We start from the raw sequence: 19,305 nt of genomic DNA, 5'->3' as shown, positions 1-19,305 counted from the left end.
TGTGTTATTTTAATAAAAAAAAACTATATTCTCCACTCTTATTTTAACATCCTAGCGCGCGCTCAAAGCGCGTGCATGGCATCAATGTGCTGCCGTGGCTGCTCTCCGTTGAGCAAGCTGATGGGGGCGGGGCATAAGCACGAACCAGCCAATCAGCGCCCCCCACGACCGGACAGTGGAGAGTTTCTGCCTGGTTGTGGCTGCTGGGGGAAAAGCGATGCCCAGCTGAGACCGCATGGGACTGGTGACAGCCGAGGGAAAACATTAGCTAAAACACCGACTGACTCAACGAGAGAGGACTGTAATCCAACCGCCATGGTGTCCCTCGATCATGTCACCCACAAGATAGTGACTTACATCCCATATGTTCTTGTTTTGATTGACATGCGCTATGAAGGTAAGATGCTAAGTAGCTAGCTGTTATCATCTATGTTTTCAGTAGATACTGACGGGGTGTTTAATGATGCCACGAACTTTAACATGAAGCATTTAGACAACTAGTTTGGGTCAAAGTGGGCTTTGACTATGACAGCGTTAGCTTGCTAATTTACTAGCTCTGCTGCCTGAAGCTAAGCTAGCTAATAAAGTAGCCTTTCTAAGTTGTCTAAAACAATAACAGCAGATGTTAAAACATTTGGAAGTTATGTCTTTAAAAAAAGGCAGAAAACTTCCATCTATAGTTTAACCCAGGGTCTGGGAGGCAATAAGAGAAGTTTTCAGCTACAGTTGGTGCTAAAATACTATTTTATGTGCTACCCAGTCATTTCTGTCAGTTATTTAGATTAATCTAAAGAAATAAGAACCAGTTGTACATTTGTGGCATAACAAAGTGCCAAATGAATCAAACCCAATACTGCTTTTGCCCAAATTGTTGATGTTCATTTGTGCAAAGAGCTATTTTATGCCTGCATGCTTTATGGGTGAGAAGTGGCATATCAAGAAAAACTAGTCGTCGCTTTCTGATTTCATGAAAAGGAGTGGCGGAGAAAGTAGGGAATGTTAAGTTAAAGTAACTAAAATGAAACTTTAGGACGTTTGAAATTCCCTAAGAATGTGTGCTTGTTGCAGCCGATGGTTGCAGCAAAAAAATCAATAATTGACAGATGACGCAAGACTTTTGCACAGTACTGAAAATGTTTTATTTTTCTAGGAGTGAAATGTGGTAAAGATGGAAGTGTGGACAACCACATGGAGATGGGGAAGAAGTTGCTTGCTGCTGGCCAGCTGGCTGATGCCCTCTCTCACTTCCATGCTGCTGTGGGTGAGTAACCGTGATGCTTAACTCAATATTCACACCAGAAAACCTCGTTTAAAAAACTGTGTAGTCACATTATCTTTGGAATTGTGTCAGATGGAGATCCCAAGAACTACCTGGCTTTCTACAGAAGGGCTACAGTGTTTCTCGCCATGGGAAAGTCGAAATCCGCCCTGCCAGACCTGAGCAGAGTGATTGAGCTGAAACCAGACTTCACATCTGTGAGATGCTTTCTGTTCTTTAGAAATCTGACAAGAATGTGCGACAAATGCTTTATATCTGTGACAGCTTGCTGTGCATACTTGCATATGATTTCTAGTTTCAGCTGCAGACACCGCTGTGCTGGGTAATCTCTCAATATTTGCATCAGTATGTAAATTAAGCTCATTTTTTTCTCTCTCTCAAGGCTCGTCTTCAGAGGGGAAACCTGCTCCTGAAACAAGGAAAGCTGGATGAAGCAGAGAGTGACTTCAAGAGGGTGGTAAGTACTAGTCTGTGTTCACCACTAGGTGTCAGTGTCGCCCCTTTATTCTGTTAAATACTTTCCTGCATGTTGATCTCAAACATCAAAGTGGTTAATTTTTCCTGCAGCTTCTCTCAAGATGGTCAAAAGATGGATTATAAATTATAAACTGGAGACAAACATTTGCTTAAATAGAAATGAATCTGTCACTGAATATTTGGGGCAGCAGCAGGTTGAGCGGGTTGTCCAGTAATCGGAAGGTTGCAGGTTCGATCCCGGCTCCGGACAGAGAATTCTGCTGTTGTGTCCTTGTGCAAGACACTTAACCCACCTTGCCTGCTGGTGGTGGTCGGAGGGTCCGGCGGCGCTTGTGCTCGGCAGCCTCGCCTCGCCCCTGTCAGTGCGCCCCAGGGCAGCTGTAGCTCCATTGTAGCTCATCACCATCAGTGTGTGAATGTGTGTGTGACTGGATAAATGATACACTGTAGTGTAAAGCTCTTCGGAGTCCTTACTCTGAGAGGCGCTATACAAGTGTGGGTCATTTATCATTTATTTTTCCCCTCTCTGTAAATATAAAAACACAATTTGCTTAACAAGCAGAAAGAAAATGCTTAAAAATATTGATGATAAAATAAGATATTTATAAAAGATGAAATAAAGATTAAGATTGAAAAAAAAACATGAATAAAAAATCTATTTAACTCATTCACTGCCAGCTGTTTCCTGATCGCTAACGGCCTTCGCTGCCAGCGTTTCTCACAGTTTTTTTTAAGAGCCACAGAACGTTGCGCGCTAGGATGATGTCGATGCCAAAACACCCAAAACAAAGCGGAGACTCACCTCTTACATCAGGAAGAATCTGCGTGTTTTGAGCGTTATCTGTTCTTTCATAATCCGTTGTCGAATTGTGATCGGCAGACGCTTTTCCGGTTCGTGCCTCACTTTTTTCTTTTACAGGAACGGCCCAAAACGATTTAACACATGGATTTTCTGCTTCCTGATCATGTGACGTGTGACGTATGTGGATGAAGATCGGCTTCAGAGCTGAAATGTTTGTTCTCGACGCGGGGGCTCGTTGCGATGCTCAAACTGTAAAAATGCAAATGACGACTTAAGTTGTCGATGGCAGTGAATGAGTTAATTAAAAAAAAAGTTTGTCTGTTGCTGTGGTAACCATGCTGGGCTAAATGTTGGATTGCCATTTTTATGACCTCCCCCCTAAAACACCACCTGATAGTTTATAATCTGCTCTTAGACAGCAGTAGCTCAGGAGGTAGAGCAGATTGTCCAGTAATCAGAAGGTTGCGGGTTCAATCCCAGCTCCTGACCACCACCTGCCTTGCCTGCAGGTGGTGGTCAGAGGGACTGGTGGGGCCAGTGTTTGGCAGGCCTCACCTCTGTCAGTGCGCCCTAGGGCAGCTGGAACTACATCGTAGCTCATCCCCACCAGCATGTGTATGGGTGAATGGGTGAATGACTGTGTTGTAAAGTGCCTTGGGGGGTTGTAAAAGAAGGCGCTATACAAGTAAAAGCCATTTACCATTTAGCCCTTGAAACATTTCTCATTTCTAAAAAGCCAAAATATTTACAAAAGTCCTTCAAATGACGTAAAACTGGTTGTGCTGATGCGTTTGTGGAGGGTTGTGTGTACACACACAGCTGCATGATCAGGTCTGATATCAGCACACGAAGAGCTGATGTGCTCACCGTAGATTACATTTTGTTAATCTGTTTTATGGATTAGATTAAAGAAATATTTGGCTTTTATCTGCATTCTGAACACATCCGTATTCTCATTTTTGCACAATCTAATGCAGATCAATTAAAATTGCTTCTCATTTAAGTAGAAACATCAGGGAGATCGTGTAATGGCCCTGATGTGACTGTCCGCTGTTATGGTACGGGCAGATAGCCTTAGCTTGAAGCTGAGGTGTCATTTTATCACCACAAGATCCTAAGTCTAGTTGTGGATTAAGGTTGGTACTTTATAAAATGGTACAACCTCATCCTGCTTTGATCTGGCTCCCACGTTAGCTGAATGAGCTAGCAGGAACCTCCTAAATGATAAGATGTCATTAGCTGAGATTGCTCTTGTAAATATGATGACCTCAATGAGGAGAATGATTGCAAAGTAAGGCAGGCTGGTCATAAATGAGCCAGCTGTGAGGAGACAGAATCAGCTCTATGATGGCTCTCAGGACTTAAATCTGCAATCTACATTTGGTATTCTGTGTTTTATCCCTTAGTTTCAATGTTTTGTTTCTGACACTTGCCAGCTCAAGTCTAACCCCACCGACAAAGAAGAAAAAGACGCTCGAGATCAACTAACAAAGGCAGATGAGATTCAGCGTCTGGTGGCCGAGGCGCGCCGCAGCTACAGCAGCAAGGATTACATGACGGCCGCCTCCCAGCTCGACGCCGTCATCGAGGTAAAACACACCCCTGATAAAACGCAGCCTGGTGGATGCATGTAATGAAGGACTCCTCCACCTGCTGCAGACCTGCGTGTGGGACGTGACGTCTCGTGAGATGAGAGCAGAGTGCTTTATTCAGGTCGGAGAGATGGGGAAGGCCATCAGCGACCTCAAAGCTGCATCCAAGTTAAGGAACGACAACACGCAGGCGTTCTACAAGCTCAGCACCATCTACTATCAGCTGGGAGACCACGAGATGTCACTCAAGTAAGATCGGTCATTTTCTTTTAAGTGACGATCACTAGGGCTGTCACGGTAACCGCAAAAATGAAATATCGCGATATGAAGAAGCCCACCGCGCTGCATCATGCGCCACCGCGATTACTGAACTTGGTTCAACTCAATGATGCATGTTGAGAAGGATGGCTGCACTGGTTTCAAAACGAAACGTTACTTCGCTCCTGTGGGAGCACTTTGGTGTTCAGTATGTCAGCTGCTGCGCAGCCAGAGTCCTTGGCCGAGACAGAGCTGCCACCAGCGGCAAAAATAAATAAATAAATGCTCGGAGACCTGCTGAAGTCCCGGACAAGCACTGCTTCTGCAGCCGTCCCGAAGAGAGTTTGAGCCGAGCTGGAGCTCACTCGCTACCTGCAGGAGGAATGCATCCACCCTAAAGAACCCCCCTGACATGGTGGAGCAACAACCGGGAGAGATTCCCTTTGCTCGCCAGAGTCGCACGCAAGTACGTGTGAGTTAGTGCAACGAGCGCACCATCCGAGAGGGTTTTCAGTGTTGCTGCAAATGTTGCCACCCCTCTCAGATCCTCTCTCAAACCGTAGTTAACATGCTGGTTTTCCTTGTAGGTAACAAGGACGTGACCGAGCTATAAATCACCGTCATTCGTGTGTGTGAAAGTGAAATGATAGTGCGCCCGCCCCCCGGCGCGCGCGCGCCCGGTACATGTAATTTTTATGCTTGATTTTAAACAACTAAACAAAATGGGGACTTGTTTCTTATTTGTTAGATGCTGCAGCCAAATTTGCATTTAAAAGTTTAACCTTCTCCTGAATTTTGTTGTTTTTAAGTTCAGTCGGACTCTGACTGTCGGAGAAACAAACGTTACAGCGATCTGTGTTGTTACTGCCCTTTGATCTGCATTCAGTAAAGTGTTATAAAAGAAGGCACGGCAATTTTTAACCTTTTTTGAATGTGTAAACATTATGTTTAGATAGTACTGCAATAAAAAAGGTCTGCAATAATATCGCACACCGCAATATTAAGCCACCCTGAATCACCGCAGGGGGAATTCCTCAACCGTGACAGCCCTAACGATCACAGCATACATGACCTACAGTTGGTGGTAATCTAGAGTCAGATTACCTTTGAAACAGCTAGAAAATGTTTTGTGCTAATTATTTATCTTTAATGCTAACTACAGTTTCATGACCTTAACTCTCCTCAGCACTCAAAGTTCTTTTCTCCACTACAAGTCCTGTTGTTGACGTTCCATCATATATGCTGATGAAACATGAGTTTTCACCCCCCTGTGACCTGCAGTGAGGTGCGTGAGTGCCTGAAGCTGGATCCTGATCACAAACAGTGTTACAGCCATTACAAGCAGGTCAAGAAGCTCAACAAACAGATCCAAGCTGCAGAGGAGCTCATCCAGGAGAAGAGGTGTGTTAAGAGGCTTTAACAGTTCAGGGGGAGGGTGTTTCACTGTTTGCTCTGATTGTTGCACTTTATCAAAAGTTCGGTCTGCTGGAGACTAAAACACACCACTCCCGACACGGGGGAACTCATTCTGTCTGGGATACCTACTTTTTCACAACACCAGAAATGCGGATCAGTTGTCTGCTAGCTTAATGCTCTACAGCGAGAAAATAAAACCAAACTCAAAACTGGAGTTCATACTAATGTAAACATAAACGGCACATGTTCTCTTTAGATGCAGCTAGCTTTAGTTTTTTTAAAGTGTTCGTTACTGTTTCAGTTTAGTTTTCATTTGTTTGCAAAACCTTATTTTTATCTGCTGATGGAGAATAGATGGTGAAACTCAGACAGTTCTACATCACACTGTCACTTAACATTCATGGACTCACCCATCTTGACTCATGATGGGGGGAGGCTGTTGTTGGTTTAGCGTCCAGGAACAGCAGACTAGTAAAAGCTAACGGTTAGCATTAGCAACTCCACACAACAGAACTCTTCCAGGCTTGTGTTATTTGTAGAGATAAAGCATCAACATTGCAGAGCAAACAGTCAGTGGTCGCATCGCTGTTAGCCAATCAGAGGAAAGATATCTCAATATCAGGAAATAAGACTCCAAATCCTCATGTTTTTCCACTTTCTCCTCTGGCTGACTTCTACGTCCTCAGACTGGTGCACCGGAGCTTTTTTACCCCAGAGAACGACTTACATGGCTTTCAGTCCTACTAGAGACCACTGCAAATGTATTAAATATGTGTAAAGTTGCCCTTTAAAGAATTTGTTTCAGACCATCTTCACCGTTTAAATTGGTTGAAGCACAAATGTGTTTTAGGAAATTTTCCTTTTGCAACAAATGAAATCTGTATACCAGAGGTTGCATCAGCGGTAGAACGAGTGTTTTTGGGTTGACAGACAGCCATACCAATCATATCTGACATGTATGATGTCTGATATTCAAAATAATAAACAGAGGACACAAGAGCAGTCAGATGTTTGTGGGTGGAATAAACACCTACTCACTCCGTTCCCTGTAGATACGAGGAAGCGGTGAGTAAGTACCAGTCAGTGATGAAGACCGAGCCCAACGTGCCCCAGTTCTCCCTCCTCGCCATGGAGCGGATCTGCCACGCACTCACACAGGTAAAACTATTTACTGCTGCTGCAAAACACTACTCTGGAAACTTTCTGAGAAGATTTATCCAAGATGTTTTCATGTCACGATTAGGACCAGCAGGCAAACAGAGCCGTCCTGGCGTGTAGCAAAGTCCTCGATTCTGATCCTGAGAATGTAAACGTGCTAAAGGACCGGGCGGAGGCCTACGTCCAAGACGAACAGTACGAAGAAGGTGAGCTTTACGTGTTTATTTTGGTTTGAACTGGGTCAGTTTAGACACAAAACGCTGTAAAATCCTGCATGAGCTACATAGAGCTTCACCAGAACACTTAAAGGTATGAATGAAGCACCTTTGTCAGCATTTCCAGCCTAAATCCCTACAGCTCAAATTAAAGGACTTAACAAAGAAGGTAAAAACTTTAAAATGGCACCTAAATGTTCTCATTAGCAATAATTCAGTTTGTAATTTTATACAGGGACGACCAGAGGGCTGAGCTCTGGAGGCTTTCATCCTCCTGCTGACCCCTCACAGCTCTGTTACGATACTAACCTCACACACACACACACACACACACACACACACACACACACACACACACACACACACACACACACACACACACACACACACACACACACACACACACACACACCAGTGTTTTCAAACTTTAGCATGTCATTACAATTAAAAATGCTCTTCTAACATCAACACTGAGGCAAAACCATCAGTACAGTCAGAAATATTGGGCTGAATTGTTATATTCAAATATATAATTTAGCTTTTAAAAAATTCTAATTTGAAAGAAAAATTTATGTCATTAAAATTAAATGCTAGTTAAATGAGAAGCATATTCTTAAAGATAAACTCAAATCCAATGTTTGGAAATTTGAAAATTCAAATTCAAAGATACTTTATTGATCCCAGAGGGAAATTATAGTTTCAGTACTCACAATTCAGAGATCAGACATACATGGGCAAGACACATGACAAGAATTGGTGACTGTGGTCATTCGCAACCCTGAGTCGCGCTACCTTAATAGAGATCAGAGGGTCACATGAGGATTGGTTCAGGTGGAGGGAAAAAAAGGCACTTCAGAGTTACCCTCCACCGGGAGGGCAGCTTTGCTCTGCAAAAAACATCTCAACAGATCTGCAACAAACTTCAGACATCACACAACATAAGTGTCCACTAGGTGGGTTGGTGTGTTTGGGACTCTCCACACTTCGGTTCCTGCAGCCAGTACAAGCAGCACGTCACCTCAGTCTGAACGGGGGAGGAGCATTGAGGGTTGGAGGGTTGCAGTGACCCTGAAACGATTCAGCGGCCTTCCCGCAGTCCCGCCCAGGCTGGGATAGGAGACAGAGTTGAGTTGCCATAGCGACGGCACAGTCCACATATCTTCTGAGAGGGGAGTTTTCGTTGGAGCCTTGCAGGCTCAAGGGCACCAGATTCCAATTAGAAATTGTTTTGGGGCCAGACAGAGATAATTTCCTCTCTGTCTTGAAGTTCCTTGGTCCTCAACCTCTCAAAATCCCAATAATGGGCATTAATCTTTCCCAATCCGTGCTGATTCGTCCACTCTATCCTTGATGGCATCCATCTTTTGTGCTAATGAATGAATCCCGGCCAAAGTTCCAAGCTTACGATTCATCTCGACAATTATGTGAGTCTGAATTCACAGCGCGGTGCAATCCATCTCTGAGCTCCGGGATCAGGCCAATATTCCTCGACAGCTCGTTAATTTTCTGGTAAGTCAGGAAGCCTTCAAGGCCAATGAGCAGGAAACCTGACACCAACACCATGAATATCCACACGTCTTCAGAGTCCTCCACAGACAGCTGAGATAAACAAATCAAGTTCCACTGTTTCCAGGAGCCATGATGTGTCCAACTGGGTCTGTCCCGGAGGGGCATCCGGGAGCCCCCTCTCCCGTTCTCATCGTTGAAAAAATTTAATCAATCGCGTTGAGTGACCAACTGATGAGGTCCATTTTAGTGATTTCAGTTTCCAGAAAAAAATGCAGAAGCAGCCGTGCACCTAGCACACAGACAAAGGGCCTTGAGGATAAGATATGGAGGAGAGGAGGAAAAACGCGTCTGCACCCTCCGAGAACTGGAAGAAGGCTCTACCTTCGATGTAAAATAAAGCTGGAAAGGGACAAAAATCCTAAAAATGTCCTAAACATTTAAAACTAATGTATTCCTATGAAGTAATGTGAAGATTCTGCTTGCTCAAATTCTTTATCTATTTTTTATGTTCAACTTTTTTGCACAACATTCTTTTTAATTCTATTTAAAAAAATGAAAAAATGGGTTATTTTTATTTACCCCAAGGTACAAATGTACTGAGTTTTTGGAGTTTTTTACACGTTTGCATGACAAATTTTTTATATTTTTTACTTTATATTTTTGGATTTGAAATTAAAAAAAAATCAAATTTTACTCATTTTACCAGAATGTGACAAATGGACATAATCATATTTGCTTATTTATGTTACTTTTTATTGTTAGATCTAAAATTACAACTATCTCAATTTGTTTATTTTATAGGTTGTTGTTATTATTACCGTAAATCCTCTAATACAGGCCCGGGCCTGTATTTGACTCAAGCTCATCAAGCTCCAGGCCTTTATTGGAAGGAGGGCCAGTATTAGAGGCAGGCCTCTATTTCTATTTGAGCAAAATGAACTGATGGTTCGCTGGAGTTTTTGACAATTAAAATTGCGCCCACATTTTCAAAGTTAAACACATTTCTTTTAACAACGGTAGTTCCTGCTTCAGCCCTCTCCCCCCTCCCCCTGCGCAGTGGCCGCAAACTCACTGATGCGCCTGCAGCCTCTTGGAGTTCCTGCTGCTCTAAACATTAAAATAATTATTTCATTTTCTGTTCCTCACTTCTGATTACCTTCAATGGTGTCTGTTTGTTGCAACAGCAGGTACAAAAACTAACTTGTTTTTATTTGACTATTTTTCTGTCCTGTCTGTTTATTATCTTCCTGCATCTCCTCTCAATCCTAAAGAGAAACTGCTACCTGGGTTCATATATATTCACCTTATGAGTTACCTTTGAACTGCAGTTCTAAAAGATCTACCGACCGCAAAAACAGCGGAGCGCTCGCTATTTGGCGGCTGTATCAGTGATCAGTGCGTCGGAGGACAAGGTGATGCCCGCAGCGTCCCGCTCCACAGCATGCAGCGAAACACATCAGGCGCAAATAAAAGACAGAAAACATTAAAGGAAATGAACTGACATGAACGATCGCGTGTTAAATTAGTTTTTGAGGTGGCGACACCTGATTGTTACTGTGGCCGTGCTCAGGAGGCAGATCTACCGACCGCGAAAACAGCTGAGCGCTCCCTGCTGTGATCAGTGCGTCGGAGGACAAGTTGATGCGCCCCGCTCCACAGCAGCGATACACATCAGGCGCAAATAAAAGACAGAAAACATTAAAGGAAATGAACCGACATGAACGATCGCGTGTCAGTACCTACGGTCTGGCACTTGAGTTTTACCCCCAAAAAGAGAATGTGATCATACGATAATTCAATAGGGAGCGTGGTTTCACAGACGCGGAAGTGATAGCGTCGGTGCTCTAGGAAACCCCCGAGCATTCGAGTGTCAACGAAGTGACACGGAAATGCCGGGCTTTCCAGAAGTAAGTAAGATAACTTACTATGAGCTGATAGTTCGTTGGATTGATCGGTAGGTTGGAAACTCTGATCGTGAATCTGAAGAAACGATGACTGAGTGGTGAGCTGGAAAGGCGACTTCCGTTTATAGCCGCGGTTTGTGACGTAGGTGCGACGTGAAGGGAATCCCTGCGAGGGGCATGCTGGGAGTCCCTACTTCGCGGATTTTCACCTATAGCGGCCAGGTCTGGAACGCATCTACCGCGGAGGGATTGCTGTAGTTCATACAACCCCTACTGCTGCTCTCCAGAGTGTTCTGCAGCACAATCAGCACGTTCTCTTTGAAGTTGATAGTGTAATGACCTGGCTGGGGTTGTAAGCCTTCTGGGTATTGTGTTATATGTGTTTCCTATCGTTCTGCTAGTTCCTATGTGTTGATTTGCGTGTTGTGTGAGTGTTATGTAAGCCACAGGGAAGGTGATGTGTGTTCTGTGGAGCGGGTTGAATTAGCATGGTTAACTGACACCGTGACTCTGTGTGGTAGGAGCGTGATAGAGGATCGTGTCTGTAGCGTTACAAAGCGTTGAAGAAAAGGCCTAAAATAGGTTTGCATGAACCTCTACTGCCTCCTGCTGGTTGATTTGGGGACTATAACCCTGCCGCTGGGACGCTCGTACTTGCTTGTTACCACATGCCATCCGGCCACAATAAGAGACCGGCCATTATTTAGCTCCGCTGGCTCAGACACCGGCCAGAATTGGAGACCCGACCTTTAATTGAATACCGGCCTGTATTAGAGGATTTACGGTATATATTATTTTAGGAGCTACTAAATAAAAACATAATTTTTTTCTGTCATTGCAGTACTTAACCACAAGGGGTCCCTGCAGCACTAGTGTACTAAATATCTATGAAACTTTATTGTTCATCTCATCATGAGAAAGTATGGCTGCTACATGCTGCAGTAATAATTAGAATTTTGTTGTAAGAGCTGAATCAATGCTGGGTATAAAATTATTGAACTTCTTCCATCTAATTACAATCTGCCTCATTAAACTCAAATCTCCCCATTCTTAAGCAAATCTCTTTGGATTATTAATCTGAATGAGCACAATGAAGTGAGGATGGAGACTGCTAGGAAACGACCCTGATCAAAAACGGAACCTTAATGAATAGAAGAAGAAGAAAATAATATCATTTCTATAGCGCGCCTCTCAAGATAAAAATCACGAGGCGCTTTGCAAAAACAAAAATAAAAATGTAATTATATAAAAAAGCATTTAGAAAATGTTTAAAAATATATGTAAAATGAGCAAAAATAAGCAATTGCAATTTTAAAAAAATACAAAAAAAAACAGAACAAAACAAAAAGAATACAGCAGGGTTCAGGAGCAATATAGGAGTCACTTCCTCTGGCTTGACTTTAGTCTAAAGAGCCTTCTAGAAACAATATTTAGACTTTTCTTGAATATTCAGTTGTAATCTAGAAATTTGCACCTCTTTCAGGAAATGTGAACTTATTTTTTGGACATTTTTGACTTAATTTTAAAAATGGGATTTAAACTTTTCCTCAACATTTTGACTTCGTCATTTCAACAAAATCTCCACATTTCGACTTTACTCATTATTTGAAATCTGTTCTTTGGCTCAGTATAAGCAGCCATCCACCACGACTCCCTGGGGGTGGAGAAGACAGAGCAGACACACACACACTCACGCTGACACATTTCAACTTCCGCGTTCTCACTTAAATGTTCACATTACTATTTAGCTCTCAGCCATTTTACTTTTATCTCCAAATTTCATTTTTAGTTTGAAAAAAGCTTTTCTTCTCTGAACATTTTATTTGCATTAATTTAAATGAATCTCAAATCTGGGCAATGAAGGGAAAAAAAATCCTTGTCTGAATTGTTTGACATCGTCAGTGGCGCTAATGTGCCCCTAGGATTTTTCTTTAAAAAAAAGAAGACACGCATTGCTGTTGAAACCCACATCAAATGTTACTGCAAAGTCGTAGTTGAATTCAATAAAAATGTTGACTGGGAAGGTCGGTGTGCACATAAATGGAAATTAAAGAGGTCCTAGAACCAACTTTTTTTACATTTGTAAACTTTTGATTCTATACAACATATGAAACTTTGCCCAGGAACCCTGATAAATGGCCAATCACAACCTTCAATAAAACTGGTTTGCTCCGCCCACTTGGCCAGGACACAAATATGAAATGAGCTGCATACTGATTGGCCAGTTTTGCTCTGATGGCTTGATGACCTGCCTGAAGCCATAGTAACTATTCACAGTTGTGTACACTATCAGGATAACTCAACAATCTATGGCCCAATCGCAATGCTCTCACTTCCACCCCTGCCTACCAGTCCGGGGGTGCAAGTGCGTAGGGTGTCCCGATCCTCAAGTGTGGAAGTCGACCGTGACACTTTTGCACCCTTGATCTGCACTTACCCACAATCAAATGGTGCATGGGGATTTTGAAATGAAAGCGGAACAATGGCTTGAATGCCTTTTCAAAGGAAAGTTCATTTTAAGACAATTAATGATATTTCTTCGTGCTCAGAATGCTTTAGACTAAGAATTATTGTTGTGAACAGCCATGGAGGGCTCTAGTTTCGTTGCGCCGTTCGTGTCAGCGGACACGGTAGGGTCGGGGAGAGGGGCGGGGCATCACGCTTAGCTTAGCGGGTGGTCAGGAAAAGCCTGGCGGGGCCGCAAAGCTTAAAGCGCTGGGGGAAACCCTGGGAGTGTGTTTAAATGTATGCCATGGTAAACTAACTCTGAAAGAAGCATTGCTCTTTGTCCGTTACATTACCAGTTTACTTAGGAGGGCAGGTCAGACAGCTTTTTGGATTGGTACATTGGACCCCCAGGTTGTCCATATTCAACAATCGTAATGTGGTTTTGAATTGTCATATTTATGTCTTTGCTGTGCCACTCAAACTGTTTTCATTGTAAAAACCATGAATTTAATCCTTTTGTCATTTTAAAGTGTCACTTAAGTTTCCCATTCTGCTTTACTGGTTAAAACCAGAATTACAACTGTTGTAAACCACCCTGCAGAAGGCTGCTGTTGCTAGCGCTAACAGTGACACGAGCCAACTGATCCTAAATAAGCCACAATGAAGATCCACAGTTGGATAAAAAGTATTACTTAAGTCCAGTAGTAACAAAGCCAGGTCACCATCAGTCCATGGTTTCGTACCGTCCTTAAGCTAACTCAAATGAGTGTAGGCCACACTCACTCTAATTTTAGCTCTTTGCTAGTGATTTATGGCTCTGTCATTGGAGTCGTACATTAGTCGGCCATTTACCTCAAAGAGCCGTTCAAAAGACTGGCTCCTTTGAACAAAGTGAAGCCAAGAGAGCGAGGGGTATTTCCTGCGGTATCCGTGAGGGCGCACAGGGTTGTTTAGGGTTCCTATTACGTCCGTCACAGCGGTGGGTGGGGTTTGAGCGGGTGCGCGGGGAGGTTTGTTACCAGAAGACGAGATGAACGGCTTTCTACAGGGACTTGGCTCTCATTGTTCACTTTGAAAACCCGTTCAAAAGATTCGATTCATTCGTGAACGTCACCTCACTACTCTTTGCTTAATCTCCAAAGACATTGCTCTTACTCCCAGGTTCTGCCACAATACCAGCAAAAAAGCTAAATTCTTCTTGTGCTTTTTATTGGTCAGCAAACTGAAAAGGCTAACTGCTAGCCTTTATATTAGCTATCAGTAAATGGCTATTGCCATAAAGCAGGTGGAGACCTCCCAATGGGGCACCTACCTGAACCACAAAACCGTTAAGTATAGTTTCTGGTCAGCAGAGGGCAACAGAGTGCTGTCCCAGTTTACAGCTCAAGAACTACCGAATCCAGTTTGAAAGCTTAAAGTGTTAAAAACCTTTTATTTCTACTTAAAAAGGAAAAACACCATCCATAAAAAAAAGTTAATGCCACTATGCTTTCAGTCGCTTCAGCCAAAAGTAATGAGAGTATTCCTTAAGATCCCATCATCTCTGCAGCTGCAGGAGCTGCTGTCATGTAGCCGCTGTTGTCACCACCATGGCACGAACACATCAGGAGAGTAGAGCCACCAGTCCTCATGCGGGCTTTTAAACTGTCACAGCACATGGGAGCTTTAATCCACCTGGGTACGCCTCACAGGGTAAACAAGCCTCAAAGCACCCAAACGTGCGCTCACACAAACAGCCTGGAGCTGTTGGAGGAGCTTCCTGAACAAGTTAACTGCAGGAGAGGCGCTCCAGGCGGAAAACCTGGAACGATCGGGACGCAGGCCGTTCGGTGCTATGTAGGTCAGTTTGTAGAGGAATTCTAAAAACCAACATTCTGGTCACGTTGAGTTTAAATTTGTTTTCAACACTACACAGCGACGACGGTGAAACACAACATTCCTGCAGGAGATCTTTATTTATTCAAAAGGTTTGATGTAACTTCAGAGATCAAAAATGTGTTACCAGACAGCCTGGGTGTTTCTAGCCTGCTTTGGGGGTGCTGAAGCACCCTTAAATCCATCCCTAGCACCCCTAAATTTTGACATTTAATTATCTATTTATTTTTACTGTTTGTGGTGATTTTAACACATTAGTAATATCTAAAAACCATACAATAGGTCAAAATATTAGGTTTTAAAAACAAAAATACAGCTAATCTCCCCTGTCTCAAAAATGGTTTGATCCTGCTCACCTTCCCAGACTTGGCTCTGAGGCTCTGAGCCTTCCTGAGTGGCTGCTGTGCTGCTTTAGGGTGACCAAGGCACCTGCTTTCTGTGGGACAGTCCTGAATTTCCATAATTTTTCACAGGTCCTGCTAATTGAGACACCGTCCGGCATTTTTGACTGTCTCCCATTTCGTCTTTAAATCTTGTATAAACTGATTGTGAGGTGAAAAAAGTGGCTGTCAATCAAGCTAGGAGGCGAGACTTTGATGCAGGTCTGGAGCGTGCGCTGCTCCTGAACCTCCAAACCAAAAGGAAACGACAGACTTACGGACTAGTGGGAGACGAGTACGGCGGAGAAATGCTGTTACAATAAAGACAGAAGGGTTAAAGAGCGACTCTGTGATGGGTCAGTCATTTCTCTGTCACCATGCTGCTCAGGTTCCTCAGTAATCAGACAGGCTGGCGCTACAGAAGCTGTGTTGTTTCATAGCCAAACCCTTTTGAACAACATGAAAGAACAGTTGAAATAATTTAATTAAAGTCTTGATTAATTATTCTGAGACTTCTGAGAAAGTTAGATTTAGACTTAATGTTCTGAGATCAAAGTCAGTGATGTTTTCTCTCCCCTAAATATCTGCTGTAGAAGATAAAAGCCACCATTTTGTTTTGTTGGTGTTAAAAATTAGGGGGGGGGGGGGGGAGACAAATTATCAAAAAGGGTTGGAGTTATTTTTCAATGGGATGTAATTAGTGTAAAATTATGTGAACATAAATATAAATTGATCTAAAAATTATTACTGGTACTTTTAGTGTCATTCTATTGTGGAAATTCAGACAAAGCTAAAAAATTGGCTTCAAATTCAGGTTTCCAAATATTAAAGGGCAATTTCAACCAATTTTTCCACTCACTGAGCATGTTGGACCGGTGGTTCCTAACCTGGGGTTCGTGATCCACCTAGGGGGTCCCCACCAAATTTGTGGGAATTCAGCACATACAAGCACCTCGTGATTTTTATCTTGAGAGGTGCTATACAAAAGACAATTTCTTCTTCTATATTATGTTTGTGCTGAGATGGCGAGGGCACCACACAGCCAAGGGATCCTCTAGGACAGAAGATTGGGAACCACTGACCTAGACTCTAAACCTGGACCAGATTCTGCTACAGTGTTAGCAGAATCTGTTAAACATACATGTTGTGATGTTTAAAACTGTAATTTGACTAGTGAAATCAGTGTTTTTATTTTATTTGATAAACGTGAGAATGAAACTGTTAAAATGTAGAAAATGTTGAAATTTATCTTGCCTGACCGGGAAGATCTCTGAGCACTATTGCATCTAAAACCAAAGTAAAACCCTTTTTGACGTATTGCATAAGAGCTTTTCTCTCATATTACACACAGCGTTGTCATAAGGATAGCTAATCTTTTTCTGAATGTCATAAAGAAATGGTTTCATCTGTCCTAATTACTGGTTTTTGACGAATCTTCACTTTTTGGGACAAACGTTAGCATGTAGCTTAATTAGCTACGGGGACTGTTTGGATTTCTGCACCAGTTGGAGCCACAATGGTGCTTAGAGGTGACTGCAATCAGTCGATCAAGAACGAAGCCTGTTAAAGTATCGTTTCTTTATGGAATTGATCCTTAAACTGTTATTTTTTTCCTGTCTGGTCAATAAAAAAAAAACAGTTTTCCGCCTCTAAAATCATGTCTGAAGTCTATGGTAAATAGCTGTTTTAATTAATCTCCTCCCAGACAGTAGATGCATTTAAATCAGTGCAGGTCACGACTCGGTGTGTCAGCCAGACGATAATGTGATTTCCAGGAGGAGCCCCCCCCTTTTCTCCACGTGTTAACATGCACCACTGCAATCGCCTCTGCTGTTTCAGGGAAATGCGACCAACTCAAATTGAATTTACTTGTGAAAACCCTTTGCAAGATGTGCTGCTGCACTTAAAAGTCTCAGTGCTTCACTCTGAGATCATCGCAGTAAAGCGGGTTTCAGTCGTCGGCATTGTTTTACTAACTCAAGTGTTCGTTGTTTGTTCCAGATCTGTTTTTAATGAGTAAACACAACTGATTCTATTTTGTTACATTTTCCAGCCATTAGAGACTACGAGACTGCCGCTAAACACAGTGAGAATGACCATCAGATCAAAGAAGGCCTGGAAAAAGCTCAGAGGCTTCTCAAGCAGTCACAGAAACGGGATTATTATAAGATCCTGGGAGTAAAGAGGTGAGAACTGATTTTATTTTTATTATAGGAAAATTTTTATTTTTGCATCAGGAACTTAATCTCGTTGTCTAAAGACAATCAAAAATTCATACTTTAGCTAATTAGTGGCTGATCTTTTAAGAAACGAGGTGATGGTTCTCTTTGTGGTCCCAGAACTGCCCAGAAGAAGGAGATTATTAAAGCGTACAGGAAACTGGCACAGCAGTGGCACCCAGACAACTTCCAGGATGCAGAGGAGAAAAAGAAAGCAGAGAAGAAGTTTATAGACATCGCTCAGGCTAAAGAGGTTCTCACTGATCCAGGTAAGTTAGAAGCTGCTGTAAGCTTTGTCCTTTATAAAAGTCTTCACTGTTGTCTGGCGTTATCATTGCCCTTTCACAACAAAGTTCCTCCCTTTTACTTCTGATTTACACCGACTACGGAACAGACGATGTCCGGTTTCCATACAGACTTCTAATTAGGTCGACTGCGGTTTGTGTGCTGAACGTCTCTGGAAATGTGTTCCTGTGAGATCACCAAATCTCAGAGGTTCATACAAAATTTGACTTGATTAATTTAAAGATATACGTGTAAAGTAGATTTTAAAAATTGAAAAAAAAAAAAAAATGCGACAGGTTTATTTTGAAATATACCAGCTGCACCACGCTGGCCCACGTCTGACTTCCTGTCTGGCTTCGGGGGGGGGGGGAAAGAGTACACCACATCTGGTGCATATGGGGAAGCCGTACGGAGTGCGGACTGGATCTGTTCCATACTCGATGTGAATTGGACTTTGGTGTAAAAAGTAACCAGTACTAAAAACAATAAAATTTGTGTCCTAAACAAGTTTCTGTTATTTTCCAGAGATGAGAACCAAGTTCGATCATGGTGAAGACCCGATGGATCCAGAGAGTCAGCAGGGTCACCAACATCAACACTTCCACGGTGGTTTCCACGGTTTCCAGGGTTTCAACCCGTTTGGATCGGGACCCTTTAACTTTAAGTTTAACTTCAATTGAGAAGAGATGTGATCCAGCAGACCTGGAGCAGAGCTTTTATATTATCCTCCCATTTGAAAGGGAGATGATGGACATTATGAAAAACTTAAATTCATTGACTAAAACTTTACATGTGATTTTGTTGCTGAATGATGCAGGGGGGGTGTGGCCGACGCTTCGCTAACATCTGCATCATGTGAGGCAGCCGACTCGTGTTTTATTACTTTTCTTATCCATTCATGAGCTAAAAAATTCAAAACCACATTATTTTTATATGAATGGATTTTTTCCCCTGAACTGTAAATAAAGAGATATTTATGTAATTGCAGCTGGATTTAAACCATCAACGCTTCAATTGCACATTTTACAGAATAAGTCATCAAGACTTCCACAAGTTGAGAATTTATGGGATTTTTTTATGTAGCAAAGATTTATTTTTGTTTTCCTCCATCACACAGTCATAAACATTTATGGTTAACACGGAACAGAAAAAGATGGGCAACCTGAGAGCAGTCTGTCTGCACCCGTTTTTAAAAATCAACTTTTAAGACTGTTGAGCAGCAACGACGGCTCTTATTCCTGAGACACAAACACCGGTGGAAGTTAAACAATTAAGATGATTCACATGTAAACACACTGTAATAGGTTAGCCATCTGTGTCATTATCTTATTCCAAAGCAGTTTTTCAAGGAGGTTTTGATTTGGCACTTCAGATCCCCCCCCCCCCCCCCCCCCCAAAAAAAAAACCCTTCATAAATTAGAAACCTAAAAACCAGCTATCTCATCCCTGTAGATGTGCCCTTTCCTGACCTCGGAGCAGAAAACACCA

The 19,305-nt window shown here is 42.6% G+C and overlaps 1 protein-coding gene across 1 annotated transcript; it reads left to right on the top strand.

Moving 5' to 3' along the window:
- The first annotated feature begins 161 nt into the window (after positions 1-161).
- Positions 162-18,799, top strand: dnajc3a (DnaJ (Hsp40) homolog, subfamily C, member 3a). The gene is made up of 12 exons (XM_015966409.3): positions 162-397; positions 1,151-1,261; positions 1,352-1,476; positions 1,662-1,736; positions 3,995-4,147; positions 4,218-4,399; positions 5,690-5,809; positions 6,877-6,982; positions 7,068-7,188; positions 17,367-17,499; positions 17,653-17,801; positions 18,343-18,799. The coding sequence occupies exons 1-12, from the start codon at positions 316-318 to the stop codon at positions 18,495-18,497; spliced, it is 1,512 nt and encodes a 503-aa protein (XP_015821895.1). The 5' UTR covers positions 162-315; the 3' UTR covers positions 18,498-18,799.
- Positions 18,800-19,305: the final 506 nt, after the last annotated feature.

This window comes from Nothobranchius furzeri, chromosome 14 (genome assembly GCF_043380555.1).
Source record: "Nothobranchius furzeri strain GRZ-AD chromosome 14, NfurGRZ-RIMD1, whole genome shotgun sequence".
NCBI lineage: Eukaryota > Metazoa > Chordata > Actinopteri > Cyprinodontiformes > Nothobranchiidae > Nothobranchius > Nothobranchius furzeri.
This window is presented reverse-complemented; position numbering and strand designations above follow the sequence as displayed.